The 17,310-nt window shown below is 45.9% G+C and overlaps 1 protein-coding gene across 2 annotated transcripts in view; it reads left to right on the forward strand.

The window, feature by feature from the left end:
* The first annotated feature begins 818 nt into the window (after window positions 1-818).
* kng1 (kininogen 1) overlaps window positions 819-17,310 on the forward strand; it is a 24,643-nt gene continuing 8,151 nt past the window's right edge. The window contains exons 1-8 of one of the 2 annotated variants that reach the window (XM_068319733.1): window positions 819-975; window positions 1,092-1,191; window positions 1,668-1,814; window positions 2,119-2,232; window positions 2,342-2,417; window positions 2,912-3,081; window positions 3,164-3,274; window positions 3,351-3,446. In XM_068319733.1, coding sequence (XP_068175834.1) covers window positions 1,126-1,191; window positions 1,668-1,814; window positions 2,119-2,232; window positions 2,342-2,417; window positions 2,912-3,081; window positions 3,164-3,274; window positions 3,351-3,446 — 780 coding nt within the window. In that variant the 5' untranslated portion in view covers window positions 819-975; window positions 1,092-1,125. Of the gene's footprint in view, window positions 976-1,088; window positions 1,192-1,667; window positions 1,815-2,118; window positions 2,233-2,341; window positions 2,418-2,911; window positions 3,082-3,163; window positions 3,275-3,350; window positions 3,447-17,310 lie in introns of both variants that reach the window. The other variant, XM_068319734.1, reaches the window with a different exon arrangement.

Raw genomic sequence — 17,310 nt, forward strand, 5'->3', positions numbered from 1 at the left:
CATGATCAAACCTTGAAAATAACCAATTGTAGATGTGATAATATTGTGGTAAAAATGTATAAATAATTATAAAGTAGATTTAAGTGTGTTTTAACCGTTCAGTGGAACAACGTGTTGCTGCATTCATGTGTTTGACCACTAGAGGGCAGAATTACGCTCAAATAAATGTGCTCTGATTTTTAGACAATCACAGAAGTCACTGAAGTGTGGTTTTATATATTATATTCTTTAATTTTTGTCTTTGAAATAACTATAATAATTTACTTTTTCTGTCTCTGTAGCTCTACACACGATGAAGGTAAAAGTTCTGCCTGAAACTCCTGACAGATTCGGGCCTGGAGTCGTCTGGACCCATAGCGTTTGACCACATACAGTACGTGATGAAGGTGGTGTCATCCTCATCAGTAATTACCCCCAGACTGACTACGAACAGCATTAGAAGTACGTCTGTGGAGTCAGGTGGGGTTATTTCACCTCGTTTCACAGAGATGCGTGTGGGGAAATCAGAGTGGAAGAGGCCAAAGGTCGACGGGGACAAAGTACCAGTTAAAACACACAAACCCCACTGAGACACATCCACAGATCGGACCCCATCCCATTCCCTAGGAACACCCAGGGAATTTCTTTAGACGTTGGAAGGTGAAGATGAGGTTTTAAGTCGTGAGGCTGGAGAGCGTCCGCTCCTTAAAGACGACAAACGATGGAAGTTAAAGCATCTCCAGACTTCCTTTCTACTGTCTGATAGCGACGGTATTGACTCAGCGGGTAGGAGGGTAAACAAACGAGCAAACATTTGCTCTCTCTTCACCAACCCAGCGTTGGTGTGTGCGTGCCCCCTCTCTCCCCCTGTGGACCCCCGTCCAATCTGTGTCATCATCGTTCAGCAGAGCTTCGCTCAGTCCTCCATTCCTGCGTGGACAGGAGTCACATTGTTCCTCTTGCAGGATCGACAGGATCGGCCTCCACCTGGAAACTGTAAGAAATTAATTTTCTGAGACGCAAATAAGAAATCTGAGACCTATCCAGCTACAAATCCCCGCTGGATGAAGTTGTGTGTTTATTACTGATGGGTTTTGTGGTTCCACCAGCAGAGCAGTGCCAGAACCTCCACATCGGGATCGGATCATGAGGAACGGACTAGGGTTGTGTGTGATCGGCCTGCTGTGCCTCCACAGCTCGGCCTTCGGGCAGGTAAGGAGAGAAAGTGTGAAGAGATGTGAACAGACAACCTGCTGCATGAGCAGAAGAAGGAATGTCTGATTATATAAAGACTTGAACGAGTCAAAACAGAATCACCTGGAAAGAAATAATAAATCTAAACGATATTATTTTGCAGATTAGTGCAGATTTAATCCTGAGACTACCTGTTTAACAAAAATTAAATGCATTGTTTATTTTATTATTATTATTATTATTATTATTATTTATTTATTTATTTATTTATTTATTTATTTATTTATTATACAGTTGTCTGCATAACAGCCAGTCTAGATAGATAGATAGATAGATAGATAGATAGATAGATAGATAGATAGATAGATAGATAGATAGATAGATAGATAGATAGATAGATAGATAGATAGATTATTTATTTGATTATTTCTGTGATTATTTATTTTATTTGTTTGTTTGTAATAAAAAATCATCCGGTTCCTCTTGTCCTCCAGACGATGAAGAGGAACCGGCCCGGGGTCCTGATGTTCTGCGACGACCCGTCCGTGACGGAGGCCGCCCGCAGCGCCGTGAGCACGTTCAACCAGAAGATGACCTCCGGAAACAAGCTGGCCCTGTTTCAGATCCAGGCAGCGAGAAAGGTACGGCGCCGTCGCCATGACGATGGAAAAGGCCTTAACTGGAAGGAAATCAAATAAATCCTGTCAGTTTGTGTGTGTTTGATGCAATCAAATGCTGGTAGGAGGTAAAGGAGAGGAACTGAAACTGGGATGATTTACCGAGAAATGCAGGGAAAACATGTGTGACCTCTGGCAGGAACTGACCGTGTGTGTGTGTGTGTGTGTGTGTGTGTGTGTGTGTGTGTGTGTGTGTGTGTGTGTGTGTGTGTGTGTGTGTGTGTATGTGTGTGTCTGTGTGTGTGTGTGTGTGTGTGTGCGCACGCAGACAAAGATGGACTCCGAGTTGGTGTACTCGCTGCAGTTCAGCAGCAGGAGGAGCGACTGTCCAGTTGGGAGCAGCAAACCCTGGACAGACTGCGACTATCTGCCCATAAACAGGGTAACGATGACGGGATGGAACCCTCCTTCTCCTCCTCCTCCTCCTCCTCCTCCTCCTGGGACAAACACTAATTATGATCCTAATGGATTTCGATCTGTTATTCCTGCAGGAGCCGTTTTCATGCAATGCCATGGTGTACATGATGGAGAACGGAACGGACACCAGACAGGTGAACTGCCTGCTGGGTAAGCGCCGAACTGCGTCATTCATTATTATCATGGTTTTTCTGTTTTGTTTTTTAATCAGCTTCACAATCTTTCAACCCATTTAAATTTTTGTCCAGCTTTCTAGAGGCGCTCTCTAAATAAAGTTTGATTGAATGGCTGCAGTAAATAAATACCATTTTACGGAATATGCTGAGGGTTAGCTTAGCCTAGCATTACGATCAAAAAAAGTGAACTTTCCAGGGGCTGATTAACAGGTTTTATTAATCAAGGGCACCATTTAATTATTTCCAGAGAATGTTCTCACAGATTAAACATCTAGTGGATAAATCGAGATCAGGGAGGAGCATTTTTCTTATCAAGAAATGAGTCATTGAGGAAAATGTGCACTGTGTGTGTGTGTGGGAGGGTGTATTGTGTAAGAGAGATGGAAACATTAACCCATCGCTCCATACAAGGCCCTGGTGGTCTAGACTTCCTGCATTGGGTGACTAAATCTATAACATCCCATCTAGATGGCGTCATCATTCCAGAGTGGGCGAGCTGTATGGGCTGCCCAGAGCCGATCCACACGGACTCGGATGACCTCAAAGTTCCTCTTTCTGCCGCCCTCACCAAGTACAACTCCATCTCCAACTCTCCTCACCTGTTCACCCTGAATTCCGTCGGCTACGCCACAAGACAGGTAGAAAGGGAGGGTGGCGTGTCGGGTGCAGGTAACCCCGCTAGCATTCCAGCTACTTTACGGTCTGCATTTCCTTCTACAGGTGTTGGCGGGGATGAGGTACGAGCTGAAGTTTGACATGAGGAAGACCGTCTGTGTCAAGGCCGAACACAAAGACCTGAATGATCTGTGTGTCCCGGATGAGGAGAACATAGTAAATAAACCACTCTCCACCGATATGTCTAACCTTATCTGGCCTGATGTGCATGTCTTTGTTTCTATGTTCCCAGGAGTACGCCCACTGCAACTCTACGGTGGACGTGGCGCCGTGGAGACACGTGGCCCCCGAGGCTGACGCACACTGTGACACAGGGCCCCTCCCTACGGTGAGACCCACCAGCCCAGCATATTAGGCAATCTTTAATAACTTGAACCTCTTGGAACCTGTGTTACATGACCGTAATACTTAGTTCTGCCTCACGGCGACCTTACATCACATACATAAATATATGCTGTTATATTATATTATATTACAATTTCAATATATGTAGATACCATGTTAATGCCCTGTTATTACCATGTTAACACTATGTTATTACCATGTTTTTATCATTTTATTGCATGTTAATACATGAAAAAACTAGGTGTCTTACCAAGGAAATACCATGTTCATACCATGTTATTACCAAGCTACTACATGTAATACCATGTTATTACACTGGTAATATGTGTTATCACTATGTCATTACCATGTTAAATACCATGTTACTACCATGTTATTATGAGGGGTTATTATTATGTTACCTTGTTATTACACTGTTCTTACACTGTTATTGCCATGTTAGTACCCTAGTATTAGCATGTTAATACCCTACTATTGGCATGTTAATATCCTATCATTTCCATGTTAATACCATGTGACGTTACCTTGTGATTACAATGTTAAATTGCTGTTAGATGTTAATACGTATCATTAGCATATTATTACCATGTTCTAACCATGTGATTATGTCATCAACATGTTATTACCATGTTATTACCATGTTATTTCCATGTTATTACATTGATACACTAGGGTAGTGGTCGGGTTAGGTTTGGGTTGGAGTAGGGTCAATAACCGGGATACGGATTAGGGTAGGGTTAGGGTTATATCATTACCATGTTATTACTGTGTTATTACCATGTTATTACCATTTTATTACATTGGTACACTAGGGTAGTGGTCGGGTTAGGTTCGGGTTGGAGTAGGGTCAATGACCGGGATACTGATTACGGTAGGGTTAGGGTTATTTTAGGGTAAAAATTAGGATTAGAGTTTAGGGTTAGGGTTTGGTTAGGCTTAGTGTTAGGGTTAGGGGTTAGAGTTAGGCTTAGGGTTAGGGGGTTAGGGTTTAGGGTTATTGTAGGGTTAGGGTTAGGGTCAGGTTTAGAGGGTTAGGGTTAGGGGATAGGGTTAGGTTTAGAGGGTTAGGGTTAGGGGTTAGTCTTAGGTTTAGGGTTGGGTTAGGGTTACAGGGTTAGGGTTAGTGTAGGATTAGGATTAGGGTTAGGGTTAAGGTTAGGGTTAGGGTAGGGTTAGGGTTAGGGTTAGAGGGTTATGGTTAGGGGTTTAGGGTTAGGGGATAGGGTTAGGGTTAGGGTTAGGGTTAGGGTAGGGTTAGGGTTAGAGGGTTACGGTTAGGGGGTTAGGGTCAGGGTTACCTTTAGGGTTAGGGTAGGGTTAGGGTTAGGTTAGGGTAGGATTAGGGTTAGGGCTAGGGCTAGGGCTAGGGTTAGGGTTAGGGTTAGGGTAGGGTTAGGCGGTTAGGGTTAGAGGGTTGGGGGGTAAGGGTTAGGGGATAGGGTTAGGGTTAGAGGGTTAGGGTTAGGTTTAGGGTTGGGTTAGGGTTAGAGGGTTAGGGTTAGGTTTAGGGTTGGGTTAGGGTTAGAGGGTTAGGGCTAGGGTAGGGTTAGGGTTAGGGTAGGGTTAGGATTAGGGTTAGAGGGTTAGGGTTAGGGTTAGGGGTTTAGGGTTAAGGGATAGGGTTAGGGTTAGGGTAGGGTTAGGGTTAGAGGGTTACAGTTAGGGGGTTAGGTTCAGGGTTACCTTTAGGGTTAGGTTTAGGTTTAGGGTTAGGGTAGGGTTGGGGTACTGTAGGCTTAAGGTTAGTGTTCCAGTTAGGGGTTAAGTTTAGGGTAGGGTTAAGGTAAGGGGTTAGGGTTATGGGTTAGGGTTAGAGGTTAGTGTTAGGGTTAGGTCAGGATTCAGGTTAGGGTTATGGGTTAGGGTTAAGGTTAGGGTTAGTGTTAAGGGTTAGGTTTAGGGGGTTAGGGGTAGGGTTTAGGGTTAGGGTTAGGGTTATGTTAGGGTTAGGGCTACATGGTTAGGGGTAGGGGGTTAAGGGTTAGGGGATAGGGTTAGGGTTAGAAGGTTAGGGTTATGGGTAGGGTTAGGGTTAGAGGTTAGGGTTAGGGTTATTTCAGGATAAGGATTTGGGGGTTTTGGTTACGGTTATATTTTAGGGTTAGGGTTAGGTAAAGCTTAGTGTTAGGGTTAAGGTTAGTGGTTAGGGTTAGTTTAGGGTTAGGGTTAGAGGGTTAGGGTTAGGGTTAGGGGTTTAGGGTTAGGGGATAGGGTTAGGGTTAGAGGCTAGAGTTAGGGTAGGGTTAGGGTTAGAGGGTTACGGTTAGGGGGTTGGGGTCAGGGTTACCGTTAGGGTTAGGGTAGGGTTAAGGTTAGGGTAGGGTTAGGCGGTTAGGTTTAGAGGGTTAGGGGGTAAGGGTTAGGGGATAGGGTTAGGGTTAGAGGGTTAGGGTTAGGTTTAGGGTTGGGTTAGGGTTAGAGGGTTAGGGGGTAAGGGTTAGGGGATATGGTTAGGGTTAGAGGGTTAGGGTTAGGGTTAGGTTTAGGTTTAGGGTTAGGGTAGGGTTAGGGTACGGTAGGCTTAAGGTTAGTGTTCCGGTTAGGGGTTAAGGTTAGGGTAGGGTTAAGGTAAGGGGTTAGGGTTAGGGTTATGGGTTAGGGTTAGAGGTTAGTGTTAGGGTTAGGTCAGGATTCAGGTTAGGGTTATGGATTAGGGTTAAGGTTAGGGTTAGTGTTAAGGGTTAGGTTTAGGAGGTTAGGGGTAGGGTTTAGGGTTAGGGTTAGGGTTATGGTAGGGTTAGGGCTACATGGTTAGGGGTAGGGGGTTAGGGGATAGGGTTAGGGTTAGAGGGTTAGGGTTATTGGTTAGGGTAAGGGTTAGAGGTTAGGGTTAGGGTTATTTCAGGATAAGGATTCGGGGGTTTGGGTTACGGTTATATTTTAGGGTTAGGGTTAGGTAATGCTTAGTGTTAGGGTTAGGGTTAGGCTTGGGGTTAGGGGTTTAGGGTTAGGGTTTAGGGTTAGGGTTAGGGTTGGGTTGGGGTAGGGTAGGGTTAGGGTTAGGGGTTAGGTTAGGGTTAGAGGTTAGGGTTTGGTCAGGGTTCGGGTTACGGTTAGGGTTAGGGTTATATCATTAGCATGTTATGACCATGTTATTACCATGTTATTACCATGTTATTACCATTTTATTACATTGGTACACTAGGGTAGTGGTCGGGTTAGGTTCGGGTTGGAGTAGGGTCAATGACCGGGATACGGATTACGGTAGGGTTAGGGTTATTTTAGGGTAAGGATTAGGGGGTTAGGGTTAGGATTAGAGTTTAGGGTTAGTTAGGGTTTGGTTAGGCTTAGTGTTAGGGTTAGGGGTTAGACTTAGGCTTAGGGGTTAGGGTTAGGCTTAGGGTTAGGGGGTTAGGGTTTAGGGTTATTGTAGGGTTAGGGTTACGTTTAGAGGGTTAGGGTTAGGGTTAGGGTAGGGTTAGGGTTAGAGGGTTACGGTTAGGGGGTTAGGGTCAGGGTTACCTTTAGGGTTAGGGTAGGGGTAGGATTAGGGTTAGGGTTAGGGTTACAGCGTTAGGGTAGGATTAGGATTAGGGTTAGGGTAGGGTTAGGGTTAGGGTTAGAGGGTTAGGGTTAGGGGTTTAGGGTTAGGGGATAGGGTTAGGTTAGGGTTAGGGTAGGATTAGGGTTAGGGTTAGGGTTAGGGTAGGGTTAGGCGGTTAGGGTTAGAGGGTTAGGGGGTAAGGGTTAGGGGATAGGGTTAGGGTTGGGGTAGGTTAGGGTTAGGGGTTAGGTTAGGGTTAGAGGTTAGGGTTTGGTCAGGGTTCGGGTTACGGTTAGGGTTATATCATTACCATGTTATGACCATGTTATGACCATGTTATTACCATGTTATTACCATGTTATTACCATGTTATTACCATGTTATTACATTGGTACACTAGGATAGTGGTCGGGTTGGTTCGGGTTGGAGTAGGGTCAATGACCGGGATACGAATTAGGGTAGGGTTAGGGTTATATCATTACCATGTTATTACTGTGTTATTACCGTGTTATTACCATTTTATTACATTGGTACACTAGGGTTAGGGTTTGGTTAGGCTTAGGGTTAGGGTTAGGGGTTTAGGGTTAGGGGATAGGTTAGGGTTACGGTTAGGCTTAGGGTTAGGGGGTTAGGGTTTAGGGTTATTGTAGGGTTAGGGTTAGGTTTAGAGGGTTAGGGTTAGGTGTTAGGGTTAGGGGATAGGGTTAGGTTTAGGGTTGGGTTAGGGTTACAGGGTTAGGGTTAGGGTAGGATTAGGGTTAGGGTTAAGGTTAGGGTTAGGGTAGGGTTAGGGTTAGGGTTAGAGGGTTATGGTTAGGGGTTTAGGGTTAGGGGATAGGGTTAGGGTTAGGGTAGGGTTAGGGTTAGAGGGTTACGGTTAGGGGGTTAGGGTCAGGGTTACCTTTAGGGTTAGGGTAGGGTTAGGGTTAGGTTAGGGTAGGATTAGGGTTAGGGTTAGGTTTAGGGTTACAGGGTTAGGGTAGGATTAGGGTTAGGGTAGGGTTAGGGTTAGGGTTAGAGGGTGAGGGTTAGGGTTAGGGGTTTAGGGTTAGGGGATAGGGTTAGGGTTAGGGTTAGGGTAGGGTTAGGGTTACGGTTAGGGGGTTAGGGTCAGGGTTACCTTTAGGGTTAGGTTAGGGTTATGGGTAGGATTAGGGTAGGATTAGGGTAAGGGTTAGGGTAGGGTTAGGCGGTTAGGGTTAGAGGTTTAGGGGGTAAGGGTTAGGGGATAGGGTTAGGGTTAGGTTTAGGGTTAGGGTAGGGTTAGGGTACGGTAGGCTTAAGGTTAGTGTTCCGGTTAGGGGTTAAGTTTAGGGTAGGGTTAAGGTAAGGGGTTAGGGTTATGGGTTAGGGTTAGAGGTTAGTGTTAGGGTTAGGTCAGGATTCAGGTTAGGGTTAGGGTTATGATTAAGGTTAGGGTTAGTGTTAAGGGTTAGGTTTAGGGGGTTAGGGTCAGGGTTACCTTTAGGGTTAGGGTAGGGTTAGGGTTAGGTTAGGGTAGGATTAGGGTTAGGGTTAGGGTTAGGGTTACAGGGTTAGGGTAGGATTAGGGTTAGGGTTAGGGTTACGGTTAGGGGGTTAGGGTCAGGGTTACCTTGAGGGTTAGGTTAGGGTTAGGGTAGGATTAGGGTTAGGGTTAGGGTTAGGGTTAGGGTAGGGTTAGGCGGTTAGGGGTAGAGGGTTAGGGGGTAAGGCTTAGGGGATAGGGTTAGGGTTAGGTTTAGGGTTGGGTTAGGGTTAGAGGGTTAGGGTTAGGGTAGGATTAGGGTTAGGGTTAGGGTTAGGGTAGGGTTAGGCGGTTAGGGTTAGAGGGTTAGGGGGTAAGGGTTAGGGGATAGGGTTAGGGTTAGGTTTAGGGTTAGGGTAGGGTTAGCATACGGTAGGCTTAAGGTTAGTGTTCCGGTTAGGGGTTAAGTTTAGGGTAGGGTTAAGGTAAGGGGTTAGGGTTATGGGTTAGGGTTAGAGGTTAGTGTTAGGGTTAGGTCAGGATTCAGGTTAGGGTTAGGGTTATGGGTTAGGATTAAGGTTAGGGTTAGTGTTAAGGGTTAGGTTTAGGGTGTTAGGAGTAGGGTTTAGGGTTAGGGTTAGGGTTATGGTAGGGTTAGGGCTACATGGTTAGGGGTAGGGGTTAGGGTTAAGGTTAGGGTTAGAGGGTTAGGGTTATGGGTTAGGGTTAGGGTTAGGGTTAGAGGTTAGGGTTAGGGTTATTTCAGGATAAGGATTCGGGGGTTTGGGTTACGGTTATATTTTAGGGTTAGGTAATGCTTAGTGTTAGGGTTAGTGGTTAAGGTTAGGGTTAGGCTTGGGGTTAGGGGGTTAGGGTTAGGGTTTAGGGTTAGGGTAGGGTTAGGGTTAGGGTTAGGGTTAGGGGTTAGGGTTAGGGTTATAGGTTAGGTTAGGGTTAGGGTTAGGTCAGGGTTCGGGTTAGGGTTAGGGGTTACATCATTACTATGTTATTACTATGTTATTACATTGGTACACCAGGTTAGTGATCGGGTTAGGTTCGGTTTGGAGTAGGGTCAATGACCGGGATACGGATTAGGGTAGGGTTAGGGTTACATCATTACCATGTTATTACTATGTTATTACCATGTTATTACCATGTTATTTCCATGTTATTACATTGATATAGTAGGTTAGTGGTCGGGTTAGTTTCGGGTTAGAGTACGGTCAATGACCGGCATAAGGATTAGGGTAGGGATAGGGTTATATCATTACCATGTTATTACCATGTTATTACCATGTTATTACCATGTTATTACCATGTTATTACATTGGCACACTAGGGTAGTGGTCGGGTTAGGTTCGGGTTGGAGTAGGGTCAATGACCGGGATACGGATTACGGTAGGGTTAGGGTTATTTTAGGGTAAGGATTAGGGGGTTAGGGTTAGGATTAGAGTTTAGGGTTAGTTAGGGTTTGGTTAGGCTTAGTGTTAGGGTTAGGGGTTAGGGTTAGGCTTAGGTTAGGGGGTTAGGGTTAGGTTTAGGGTTAGGGGGTTAGGGTTTAGGGTTATTGTAGGGTTAGGGTTATGTTTAGAGGGTTAGGGTTAGGGGGTTAGGGTTAGGGGATATGGGTTAGGGTTAGAGGGTTAGGGGTTAGTCTTAGGTTTAGGGTTGGGTTAGGGTAGGATTAGGGTTAGGGTTAGATTAGGTTAGGGTTAGGGTTAGGGTTAGGGGTTTAGGGTTAGGGGATAGGGATAGGGTTAGGCTTAGGGTTAGGGGGTTAGGGTTTAGGGTTATTGTAGGGTTAGGGTTAGGGTTAGGTTTAGAGGGTTAGGGGTTAGGGTTAGGGGATAGGGTTAGGTTTAGAGGGTTAGGGTTAGGGGTTAGTCTTAGGTTTAGGGTTGGGTTAGGGTTACAGGGTTAGGGTAGGATTAGGGTTAGGGTTAGGGTTAAGGTTAGGGTTAGGGTACGGTTAGGGTTAGGGTTAGAGGGTTATGGTTAGGGGTTTAGGGTTAGGGGATAGGGTTAGGGTTAGGGTAGGATTAGGGTTAGGGTTAGGGTTACAGGGTTAGGGTAGGATTAGGGTTAGGGTTAGGGTTAGGGTTAGGGTAGGGTTAGGGTTAGGGTTAGAGGGTTAGGGTTAGGGGTTTAGGGTTAGGGGATAGGGTTAGGGTTAGGGGGTTAGGGTCAGGGTTACCTTTAGGGTTAGGTTAGGGTTAGGGTAGGATTAGGGTTAGGGTTAGGGTAGGGTTAGGCGGTTAGGGTTAGAGGGTTAGGGGGTAAGGGTTCGGGGATAGGGTTAGGGTTAGAGGGTTAGGGTTAGGTTTAGGGTTGGGTTAGGGTTAGAGGGTTAGGGTTACGGTTAGGGTTAGGGTTATATCATTACCATGTTATGACCATGTTATTACCATGTTATTACCATGTTATTACCATGTTATTACATTGGTACACTAGGGTAGTGGTCGGGTTGGTTCGGGTTGGACCGGGATACGGATTAGGGTAGGGTTAGGGTTATATCATTACCATGTTATTACTGTGTTATTACCGTGTTATTACCATTTTATTACATTGGTACACTAGGGTAGTGGTCGGGTTAGGTTCGGGTTGGAGTAGGGTCAATGACCGGGATACGGATTACGGTAGGGTTAGGGTTATTTTAGGGTAAGGATTAGGGGGTTAGGGTTAGGATTAGAGTTTAGGGTTAGTTAGGGTTTGGTTAGGCTTAGGGTTAGGGTTAGGGGATAGGGTTAGGGTTAGGGTTAGGGGTTAGGGTTACGGTTTAGGTTTATTGTAGGGTTAGGGTTAGGGTTAGGTTTAGAGGGTTAGGGTTAGGGGTTAGGGTTAGGGGATAGGGTTAGGTTTAGGGTTGGGTTAGGGTTACAGGGTTAGGGTTAGGGTAGGATTAGGGTTAGGGTTAGGGTTAAGGTTAGGGTTAGGGTAGGGTTAGGGTTAGGGTTAGAGGGTTATGGTTAGGGGTTTAGGGTTAGGGGATAGGGTTAGGGTTAGGGTAGGGTTAGGGTTAGAGGGTTACGGTTAGGGGGTTAGGGTCAGGGTTACCTTTAGGGTTAGGTTAGGGTTAGGTTAGGGTAGGATTAGGGTTAGGGTTAGGGTTACAGGGTTAGGGTAGGATTAGGGTTAGGGTTAGGGTAGGGTTAGGGTTAGAGGGTTAGGGTTAGGGGTTTAGGGTTAGGGGATAGGGTTAGGGTTAGGGGTTAGGTTAGGGTTAGGTCAGGGTTCGGGTTAAGGGGTAGGGGTTACATCATTACTATGTTATTACTATGTTATTACCGTGTTATTACCATGTTATTACATTGATATAGTAGGTTAGTGGTCGGGTTAGTTTCGGGTTGGAGTACGGTCAATGACCGGCATACGGATTAGGGTAGGGATAGGGTTATATCATTACCATGTTATTACCATGTTATTACCATGTTATTACCATGTTATTACATTGGTACACTAGGGTAGTGGTCGGGTTGGTTCGGGTTGGAGTAGGGTCAATGACCGGGATACAGATTAGGGTAGGGTTAGGGTTATATCATTACCATGTTATTACTGTGTTATTACCGTGTTGTTACCATTTTATTACGATGGTACACTAGGGTAGTGGTCGGGTTAGGTTCGGGTTGGAGTAGGGTCAATGACCGGGATACGGATTACGGTAGGGTTAGGGTTATTTTAGGGTAAGGATTAGGGGGTTAGGGTTAGGATTAGAGTTTAGGGTTAGTTAGGGTTTGGTTAGGCTTAGGGTTAGGGTTAGGGGATAGGGTTAGGGTTAGGGTTAGGGGTTAGGGTTACGGTTTAGGGTTATTGTAGGGTTAGGGTTAGGGTTAGGTTTAGAGGGTTAGGGTTAGGGGTTAGGGTTAGGGGATAGGGTTAGGTTTAGGGTTGGGTTAGGGTTACAGGGTTAGGGTTAGGGTAGGATTAGGGTTAGGGTTAGGGTTAAGGTTAGGGTTAGGGTAGGGTTAGGGTTAGGGTTAGAGGGTTATGGTTAGGGGTTTAGGGTTAGGGGATAGGGTTAGGGTTAGGGTAGGGTTAGGGTTAGAGGGTTACGGTTAGGGGGTTAGGGTCAGGGTTACCTTTAGGGTTAGGTTAGGGTTAGGTTAGGGTAGGATTAGGGTTAGGGTTAGGGTTACAGGGTTAGGGTAGGATTAGGGTTAGGGTTAGGGTAGGGTTAGGGTTAGAGGGTTAGGGTTAGGGGTTTAGGGTTAGGGGATAGGGTTAGGGTTAGGGGTTAGGTTAGGGTTAGGTCAGGGTTCGGGTTAAGGGGTAGGGGTTACATCATTACTATGTTATTACTATGTTATTACCGTGTTATTACCATGTTATTACATTGATATAGTAGGTTAGTGGTCGGGTTAGTTTCGGGTTGGAGTACGGTCAATGACCGGCATACGGATTAGGGTAGGGATAGGGTTATATCATTACCATGTTATTACCATGTTATTACCATGTTATTACCATGTTATTACATTGGTACACTAGGGTAGTGGTCGGGTTGGTTCGGGTTGGAGTAGGGTCAATGACCGGGATACAGATTAGGGTAGGGTTAGGGTTATATCATTACCATGTTATTACTGTGTTATTACCGTGTTATTACCATTTTATTACGATGGTACACTAGGGTAGTGGTCGGATTAGGTTCGGGTTGGAGTAGGGTCAATGACCGGGATACGGATTACGGTAGGGTTAGGGTTATTTTAGGGTAAGGATTAGGGGGTTAGGGTTAGGATTAGAGTTTAGGGTTGGTTAGGGTTTGGTTAGGCTTAGTGTTAGGGTTAGGGGTTAGGGTTAGGCTTAGGTTAGGGGCTTAGGGTTAGGGGGTTAGGGTTAGGGGATATGGTTAGGGTTAGAGGGTTAGGGGTTAGTCTTAGGTTTAGGGTTGGGTTAGGGTAGGATTAGGGTTAGGGTTAGGTTAGGGTTAGGGTTAGGGTTAGGGTTAGGGTTAGGGGTTTAGGGTTAGGGGATAGGGATAGGGTTAGGGTTAGGCTTAGGGGGTTAGGGTTTAGGGTTATTGTAGGGTTAGGGTTAGGATTAGGTTTAGAGGGTTAGGGTTTAAGGGTTATTGTAGGGTTAGGTTTAGAGGGTTAGGGTTAGGGGGTTAGGGTTAGGGGATAGAGTTAGCGTTAGAGGGTTAGGGTTAGGGTTAGGGGTTAGAGTTAGGGTTAGGATTAGGGTTAGGGTAGGGTTAGGGTTAGAGGGTTACGGTTGGCGGTTAGGGTCAGGGTTACCTTTAGGGTTAGGGTAGGGTTAGGGTTAGGGTAGGATTAGGGTTAGGGCTAGGGTAGGGTTAGGCGGTTAGGGTTAGAGGGTTAGGGTAGGATTAGGGTTAGGGTAGGGTTAGGGTTATGGTTAGAGGGTGAGGGTTAGGGTTAGGGTTAGGGGTTTAGGGTTAGGGGATAGGGTTAGGGTTAGGGTTAGGGGTTAGGTTAGGGTTAGGTCAGGGTTCGGGTTAGGGGTTACATCATTACTATGTTATTACTATGTTATTACCATGTTATTACCATGTTATTACATTGGTACACTAGGGTAGTGGTCGGGTTGGTTCGGGTTGGAGTAGGGTCAATGACCGGGATACAGATTAGGGTAGGGTTAGGGTTATATCATTACCATGTTATTACTGTGTTATTACCGTGTTATTACCATTTTATTACATTGGTACACTAGGGTAGTGGTCGGGTTAGGTTCGGGTTGGAGTAGGGTCAATGACCGGGATACGGATTACGGTAGGGTTAGGGTTATTTTAGGGTAAGGATTAGGGGGTTAGGGTTAGGATTAGAGTCTAGGGTTAGGGTTAGGGTTAGGGGTTTAGGGTTAGGGGATAGGGATAGGGTTAGGCTTAGGGTTAGGGGGTTAGGGTTTAGGGTTATTGTAGGGTTAGGGTTAGGGTTAGGTTTAGAGGGTTAGGGGTTAGGGTTAGGGGATAGGGTTAGGTTTAGAGGGTTAGGGTTAGGGGTTAGTCTTAGGTTTAGGGTTGGGTTAGGGTCACAGGGTTAGGGTAGGATTAGGGTTAGGGTTAGGGTTAAGGTTAGGGTTAGGGTACGGTTAGGGTTAGGGTTAGAGGGTTATGGTTAGGGGTTTAGGGTTAGGGGATACGGTTAGGGTTAGGGTAGGATTAGGGTTAGGGTTAGGGTTACAGGGTTAGGGTAGGATTAGGGTTAGGGTTAGGGTTAGGGTTAGGGTAGGGTTAGGGTTAGGGTTAGAGGGTTAGGGTTAGGGGTTTAGGGTTAGGGGATAGGGTTAGGGTTAGGGGGTTAGGGTCAGGGTTACCTTTAGGGTTAGGTTAGGGTTAGGGTAGGATTAGGGTTAGGGTTAGGGTAGGGTTAGGCGGTTAGGGTTAGAGGGTTAGGGGGTAAGGGTTCGGGGATAGGGTTAGGGTTAGAGGGTTAGGGTTAGGTTTAGGGTTGGGTTAGGGTTAGAGGGTTAGGGTTACGGTTAGGGTTAGGGTTATATCATTACCATGTTATGACCATGTTATGACCATGTTATGACCATGTTATTACCATGTTATTACATTGGTACACTAGGGTAGTGGTCGGGTTGGTTCGGGTTGGACCGGGATACGGATTAGGGTAGGGTTAGGGTTATATCATTACCATGTTATTACTGTGTTATTACCGTGTTATTACCATTTTATTACATTGGTACACTAGGGTAGTGGTCGGGTTAGGTTCGGGTTGGAGTAGGGTCAATGACCGGGATACGGATTACGGTAGGGTTAGGGTTATTTTAGGGTAAGGATTAGGGGGTTAGGGTTAGGATTAGAGTTTAGGGTTAGTTAGGGTTTGGTTAGGCTTAGGGTTAGGGTTAGGGGTTTAGGGTTAGGGGATAGGGTTAGGGTTAGGGTTAGGGGTTAGGGTTAGGGTTACGGTTTAGGTTTATTGTAGGGTTAGGGTTAGGGTTAGGTTTAGAGGGTTAGGGTTAGGGGTTAGGGTTAGGGGATAGGGTTAGGTTTAGGGTTGGGTTAGGGTTACAGGGTTAGGGTTAGGGTAGGATTAGGGTTAGGGTTAGGGTTAAGGTTAGGGTTAGGGTAGGGTTAGGGTTAGGGTTAGAGGGTTATGGTTAGGGGTTTAGGGTTAGGGGATAGGGTTAGGGTTAGGGTAGGGTTAGGGTTAGAGGGTTACGGTTAGGGGGTTAGGGTCAGGGTTACCTTTAGGGTTAGGTTAGGGTTAGGTTAGGGTAGGATTAGGGTTAGGGTTAGGGTTACAGGGTTAGGGTAGGATTAGGGTTAGGGTTAGGGTTAGGGTAGGGTTAGGGTTAGAGGGTTAGGGTTAGGGGTTTAGGGTTAGGGGATAGGGTTAGGGTTAGGGGTTAGGTTAGGGTTAGGTCAGGGTTCGGGTTAGGGTTAGGGGTTACATCATTACTATGTTATTACTATGTTATTACCGTGTTATTACCATGTTATTACATTGATATAGTAGGTTAGTGGTCGGGTTAGTTTCGGGTTGGAGTACGGTCAATGACCGGCATACGGATTAGGGTAGGGATAGGGTTATATCATTACCATGTTATTACCATGTTATTACCATGTTATTACCATGTTATTACCATGTTATTACCATGTTATTACATTGGTACACTAGGGTAGTGGTCGGGTTGGTTCGGGTTGGAGTAGGGTCAATGACCGGGATACAGATTAGGGTAGGGTTAGGGTTATATCATTACCATGTTATTACTGTGTTATTACCGTGTTATTACCATTTTATTACGATGGTACACTAGGGTAGTGGTCGGATTAGGTTCGGGTTGGAGTACGGATTACGGTAGGGTTAGGGTTATTTTAGGGTAAGGATTAGGGGGTTAGGGTTAGGATTAGAGTCTAGGGTTAGGGTTAGGGTTAGGGGTTTAGGGTTAGGGGATAGGGATAGGGTTAGGCTTAGGGTTAGGGGGTTAGGGTTTAGGGTTATTGTAGGGTTAGGGTTAGGGTTAGGTTTAGAGGGTTAGGGGTTAGGGTTAGGCTTAGGTTAGGGGCTTAGGGTTAGGGGGTTAGGGTTAGGGGATATGGTTAGGGTTAGAGGGTTAGGGGTTAGTCTTAGGTTTAGGGTTGGGTTAGGGTAGGATTAGGGTTAGGGTTAGGTTAGGGTTAGGGTTAGGGTTAGGGTTAGGGGTTTAGGGTCAGGGGATAGGGATAGGGTTAGGGTTAGGCTTAGGGGGTTAGGGTTTAGGGTTATTGTAGGGTTAGGGTTAGGATTAGGTTTAGAGGGTTAGGGTTTAAGGGTTATTGTAGGGTTAGGTTTAGAGGGTTAGGGTTAGGGGGTTAGGGGTTAGGGTTAGGGTTAGGATTAGGGTTAGGGTAGGGTTAGGGTTAGAGGGTTACGGTTGGCGGTTAGGGTCAGGGTTACCTTTAGGGTTAGGGTAGGGTTAGGGTTAGGGTAGGATTAGGGTTAGGGCTAGGGTAGGGTTAGGCGGTTAGGGTTAGAGGGTTAGGGTAGGATTAGGGTTAGGGTTAGGGTAGGGTTAGGGTTAGGGTTAGAGGGTGAGGGTTAGGGTTAGGGTTAGGGGTTTAGGGTTAGGGGATAGGGTTAGGGTTAGGGTTAGGGGTTAGGTTAGGGTTAGGTCAGGGTTCGGGTTAGGGGTTACATCATTACTATGTTATTACTATGTTATTACCATGTTATTACCATGTTATTACATTGGTACACTAGGGTAGTGGTCGGGTTGGTTCGGGTTGGAGTAGGGTCAATGACCGGGATACGGATTAGGGTAGGGTTAGGGTTATATCATTACCATGTTATTACTGTGTTATTACCGTGTTATTACCATTTTATTACATTGGTACACTAGGGTAGTGGTCGGGTTAGGTTCGGGTTGGAGTAGGGTCAATGACCGGGATACGGATTACGGTAGGGTTAGGGTTATTTTAGGGTAAGGATTAGGGGGTTAGGGTTAGGATTAGAGTCTAGGGTTAGTTAGGGTTTG

The sequence above is a fragment of the Antennarius striatus genome, chromosome 7 (assembly GCF_040054535.1).
Source record: "Antennarius striatus isolate MH-2024 chromosome 7, ASM4005453v1, whole genome shotgun sequence".
Classification (NCBI taxonomy): Eukaryota; Metazoa; Chordata; class Actinopteri; order Lophiiformes; family Antennariidae; genus Antennarius; species Antennarius striatus.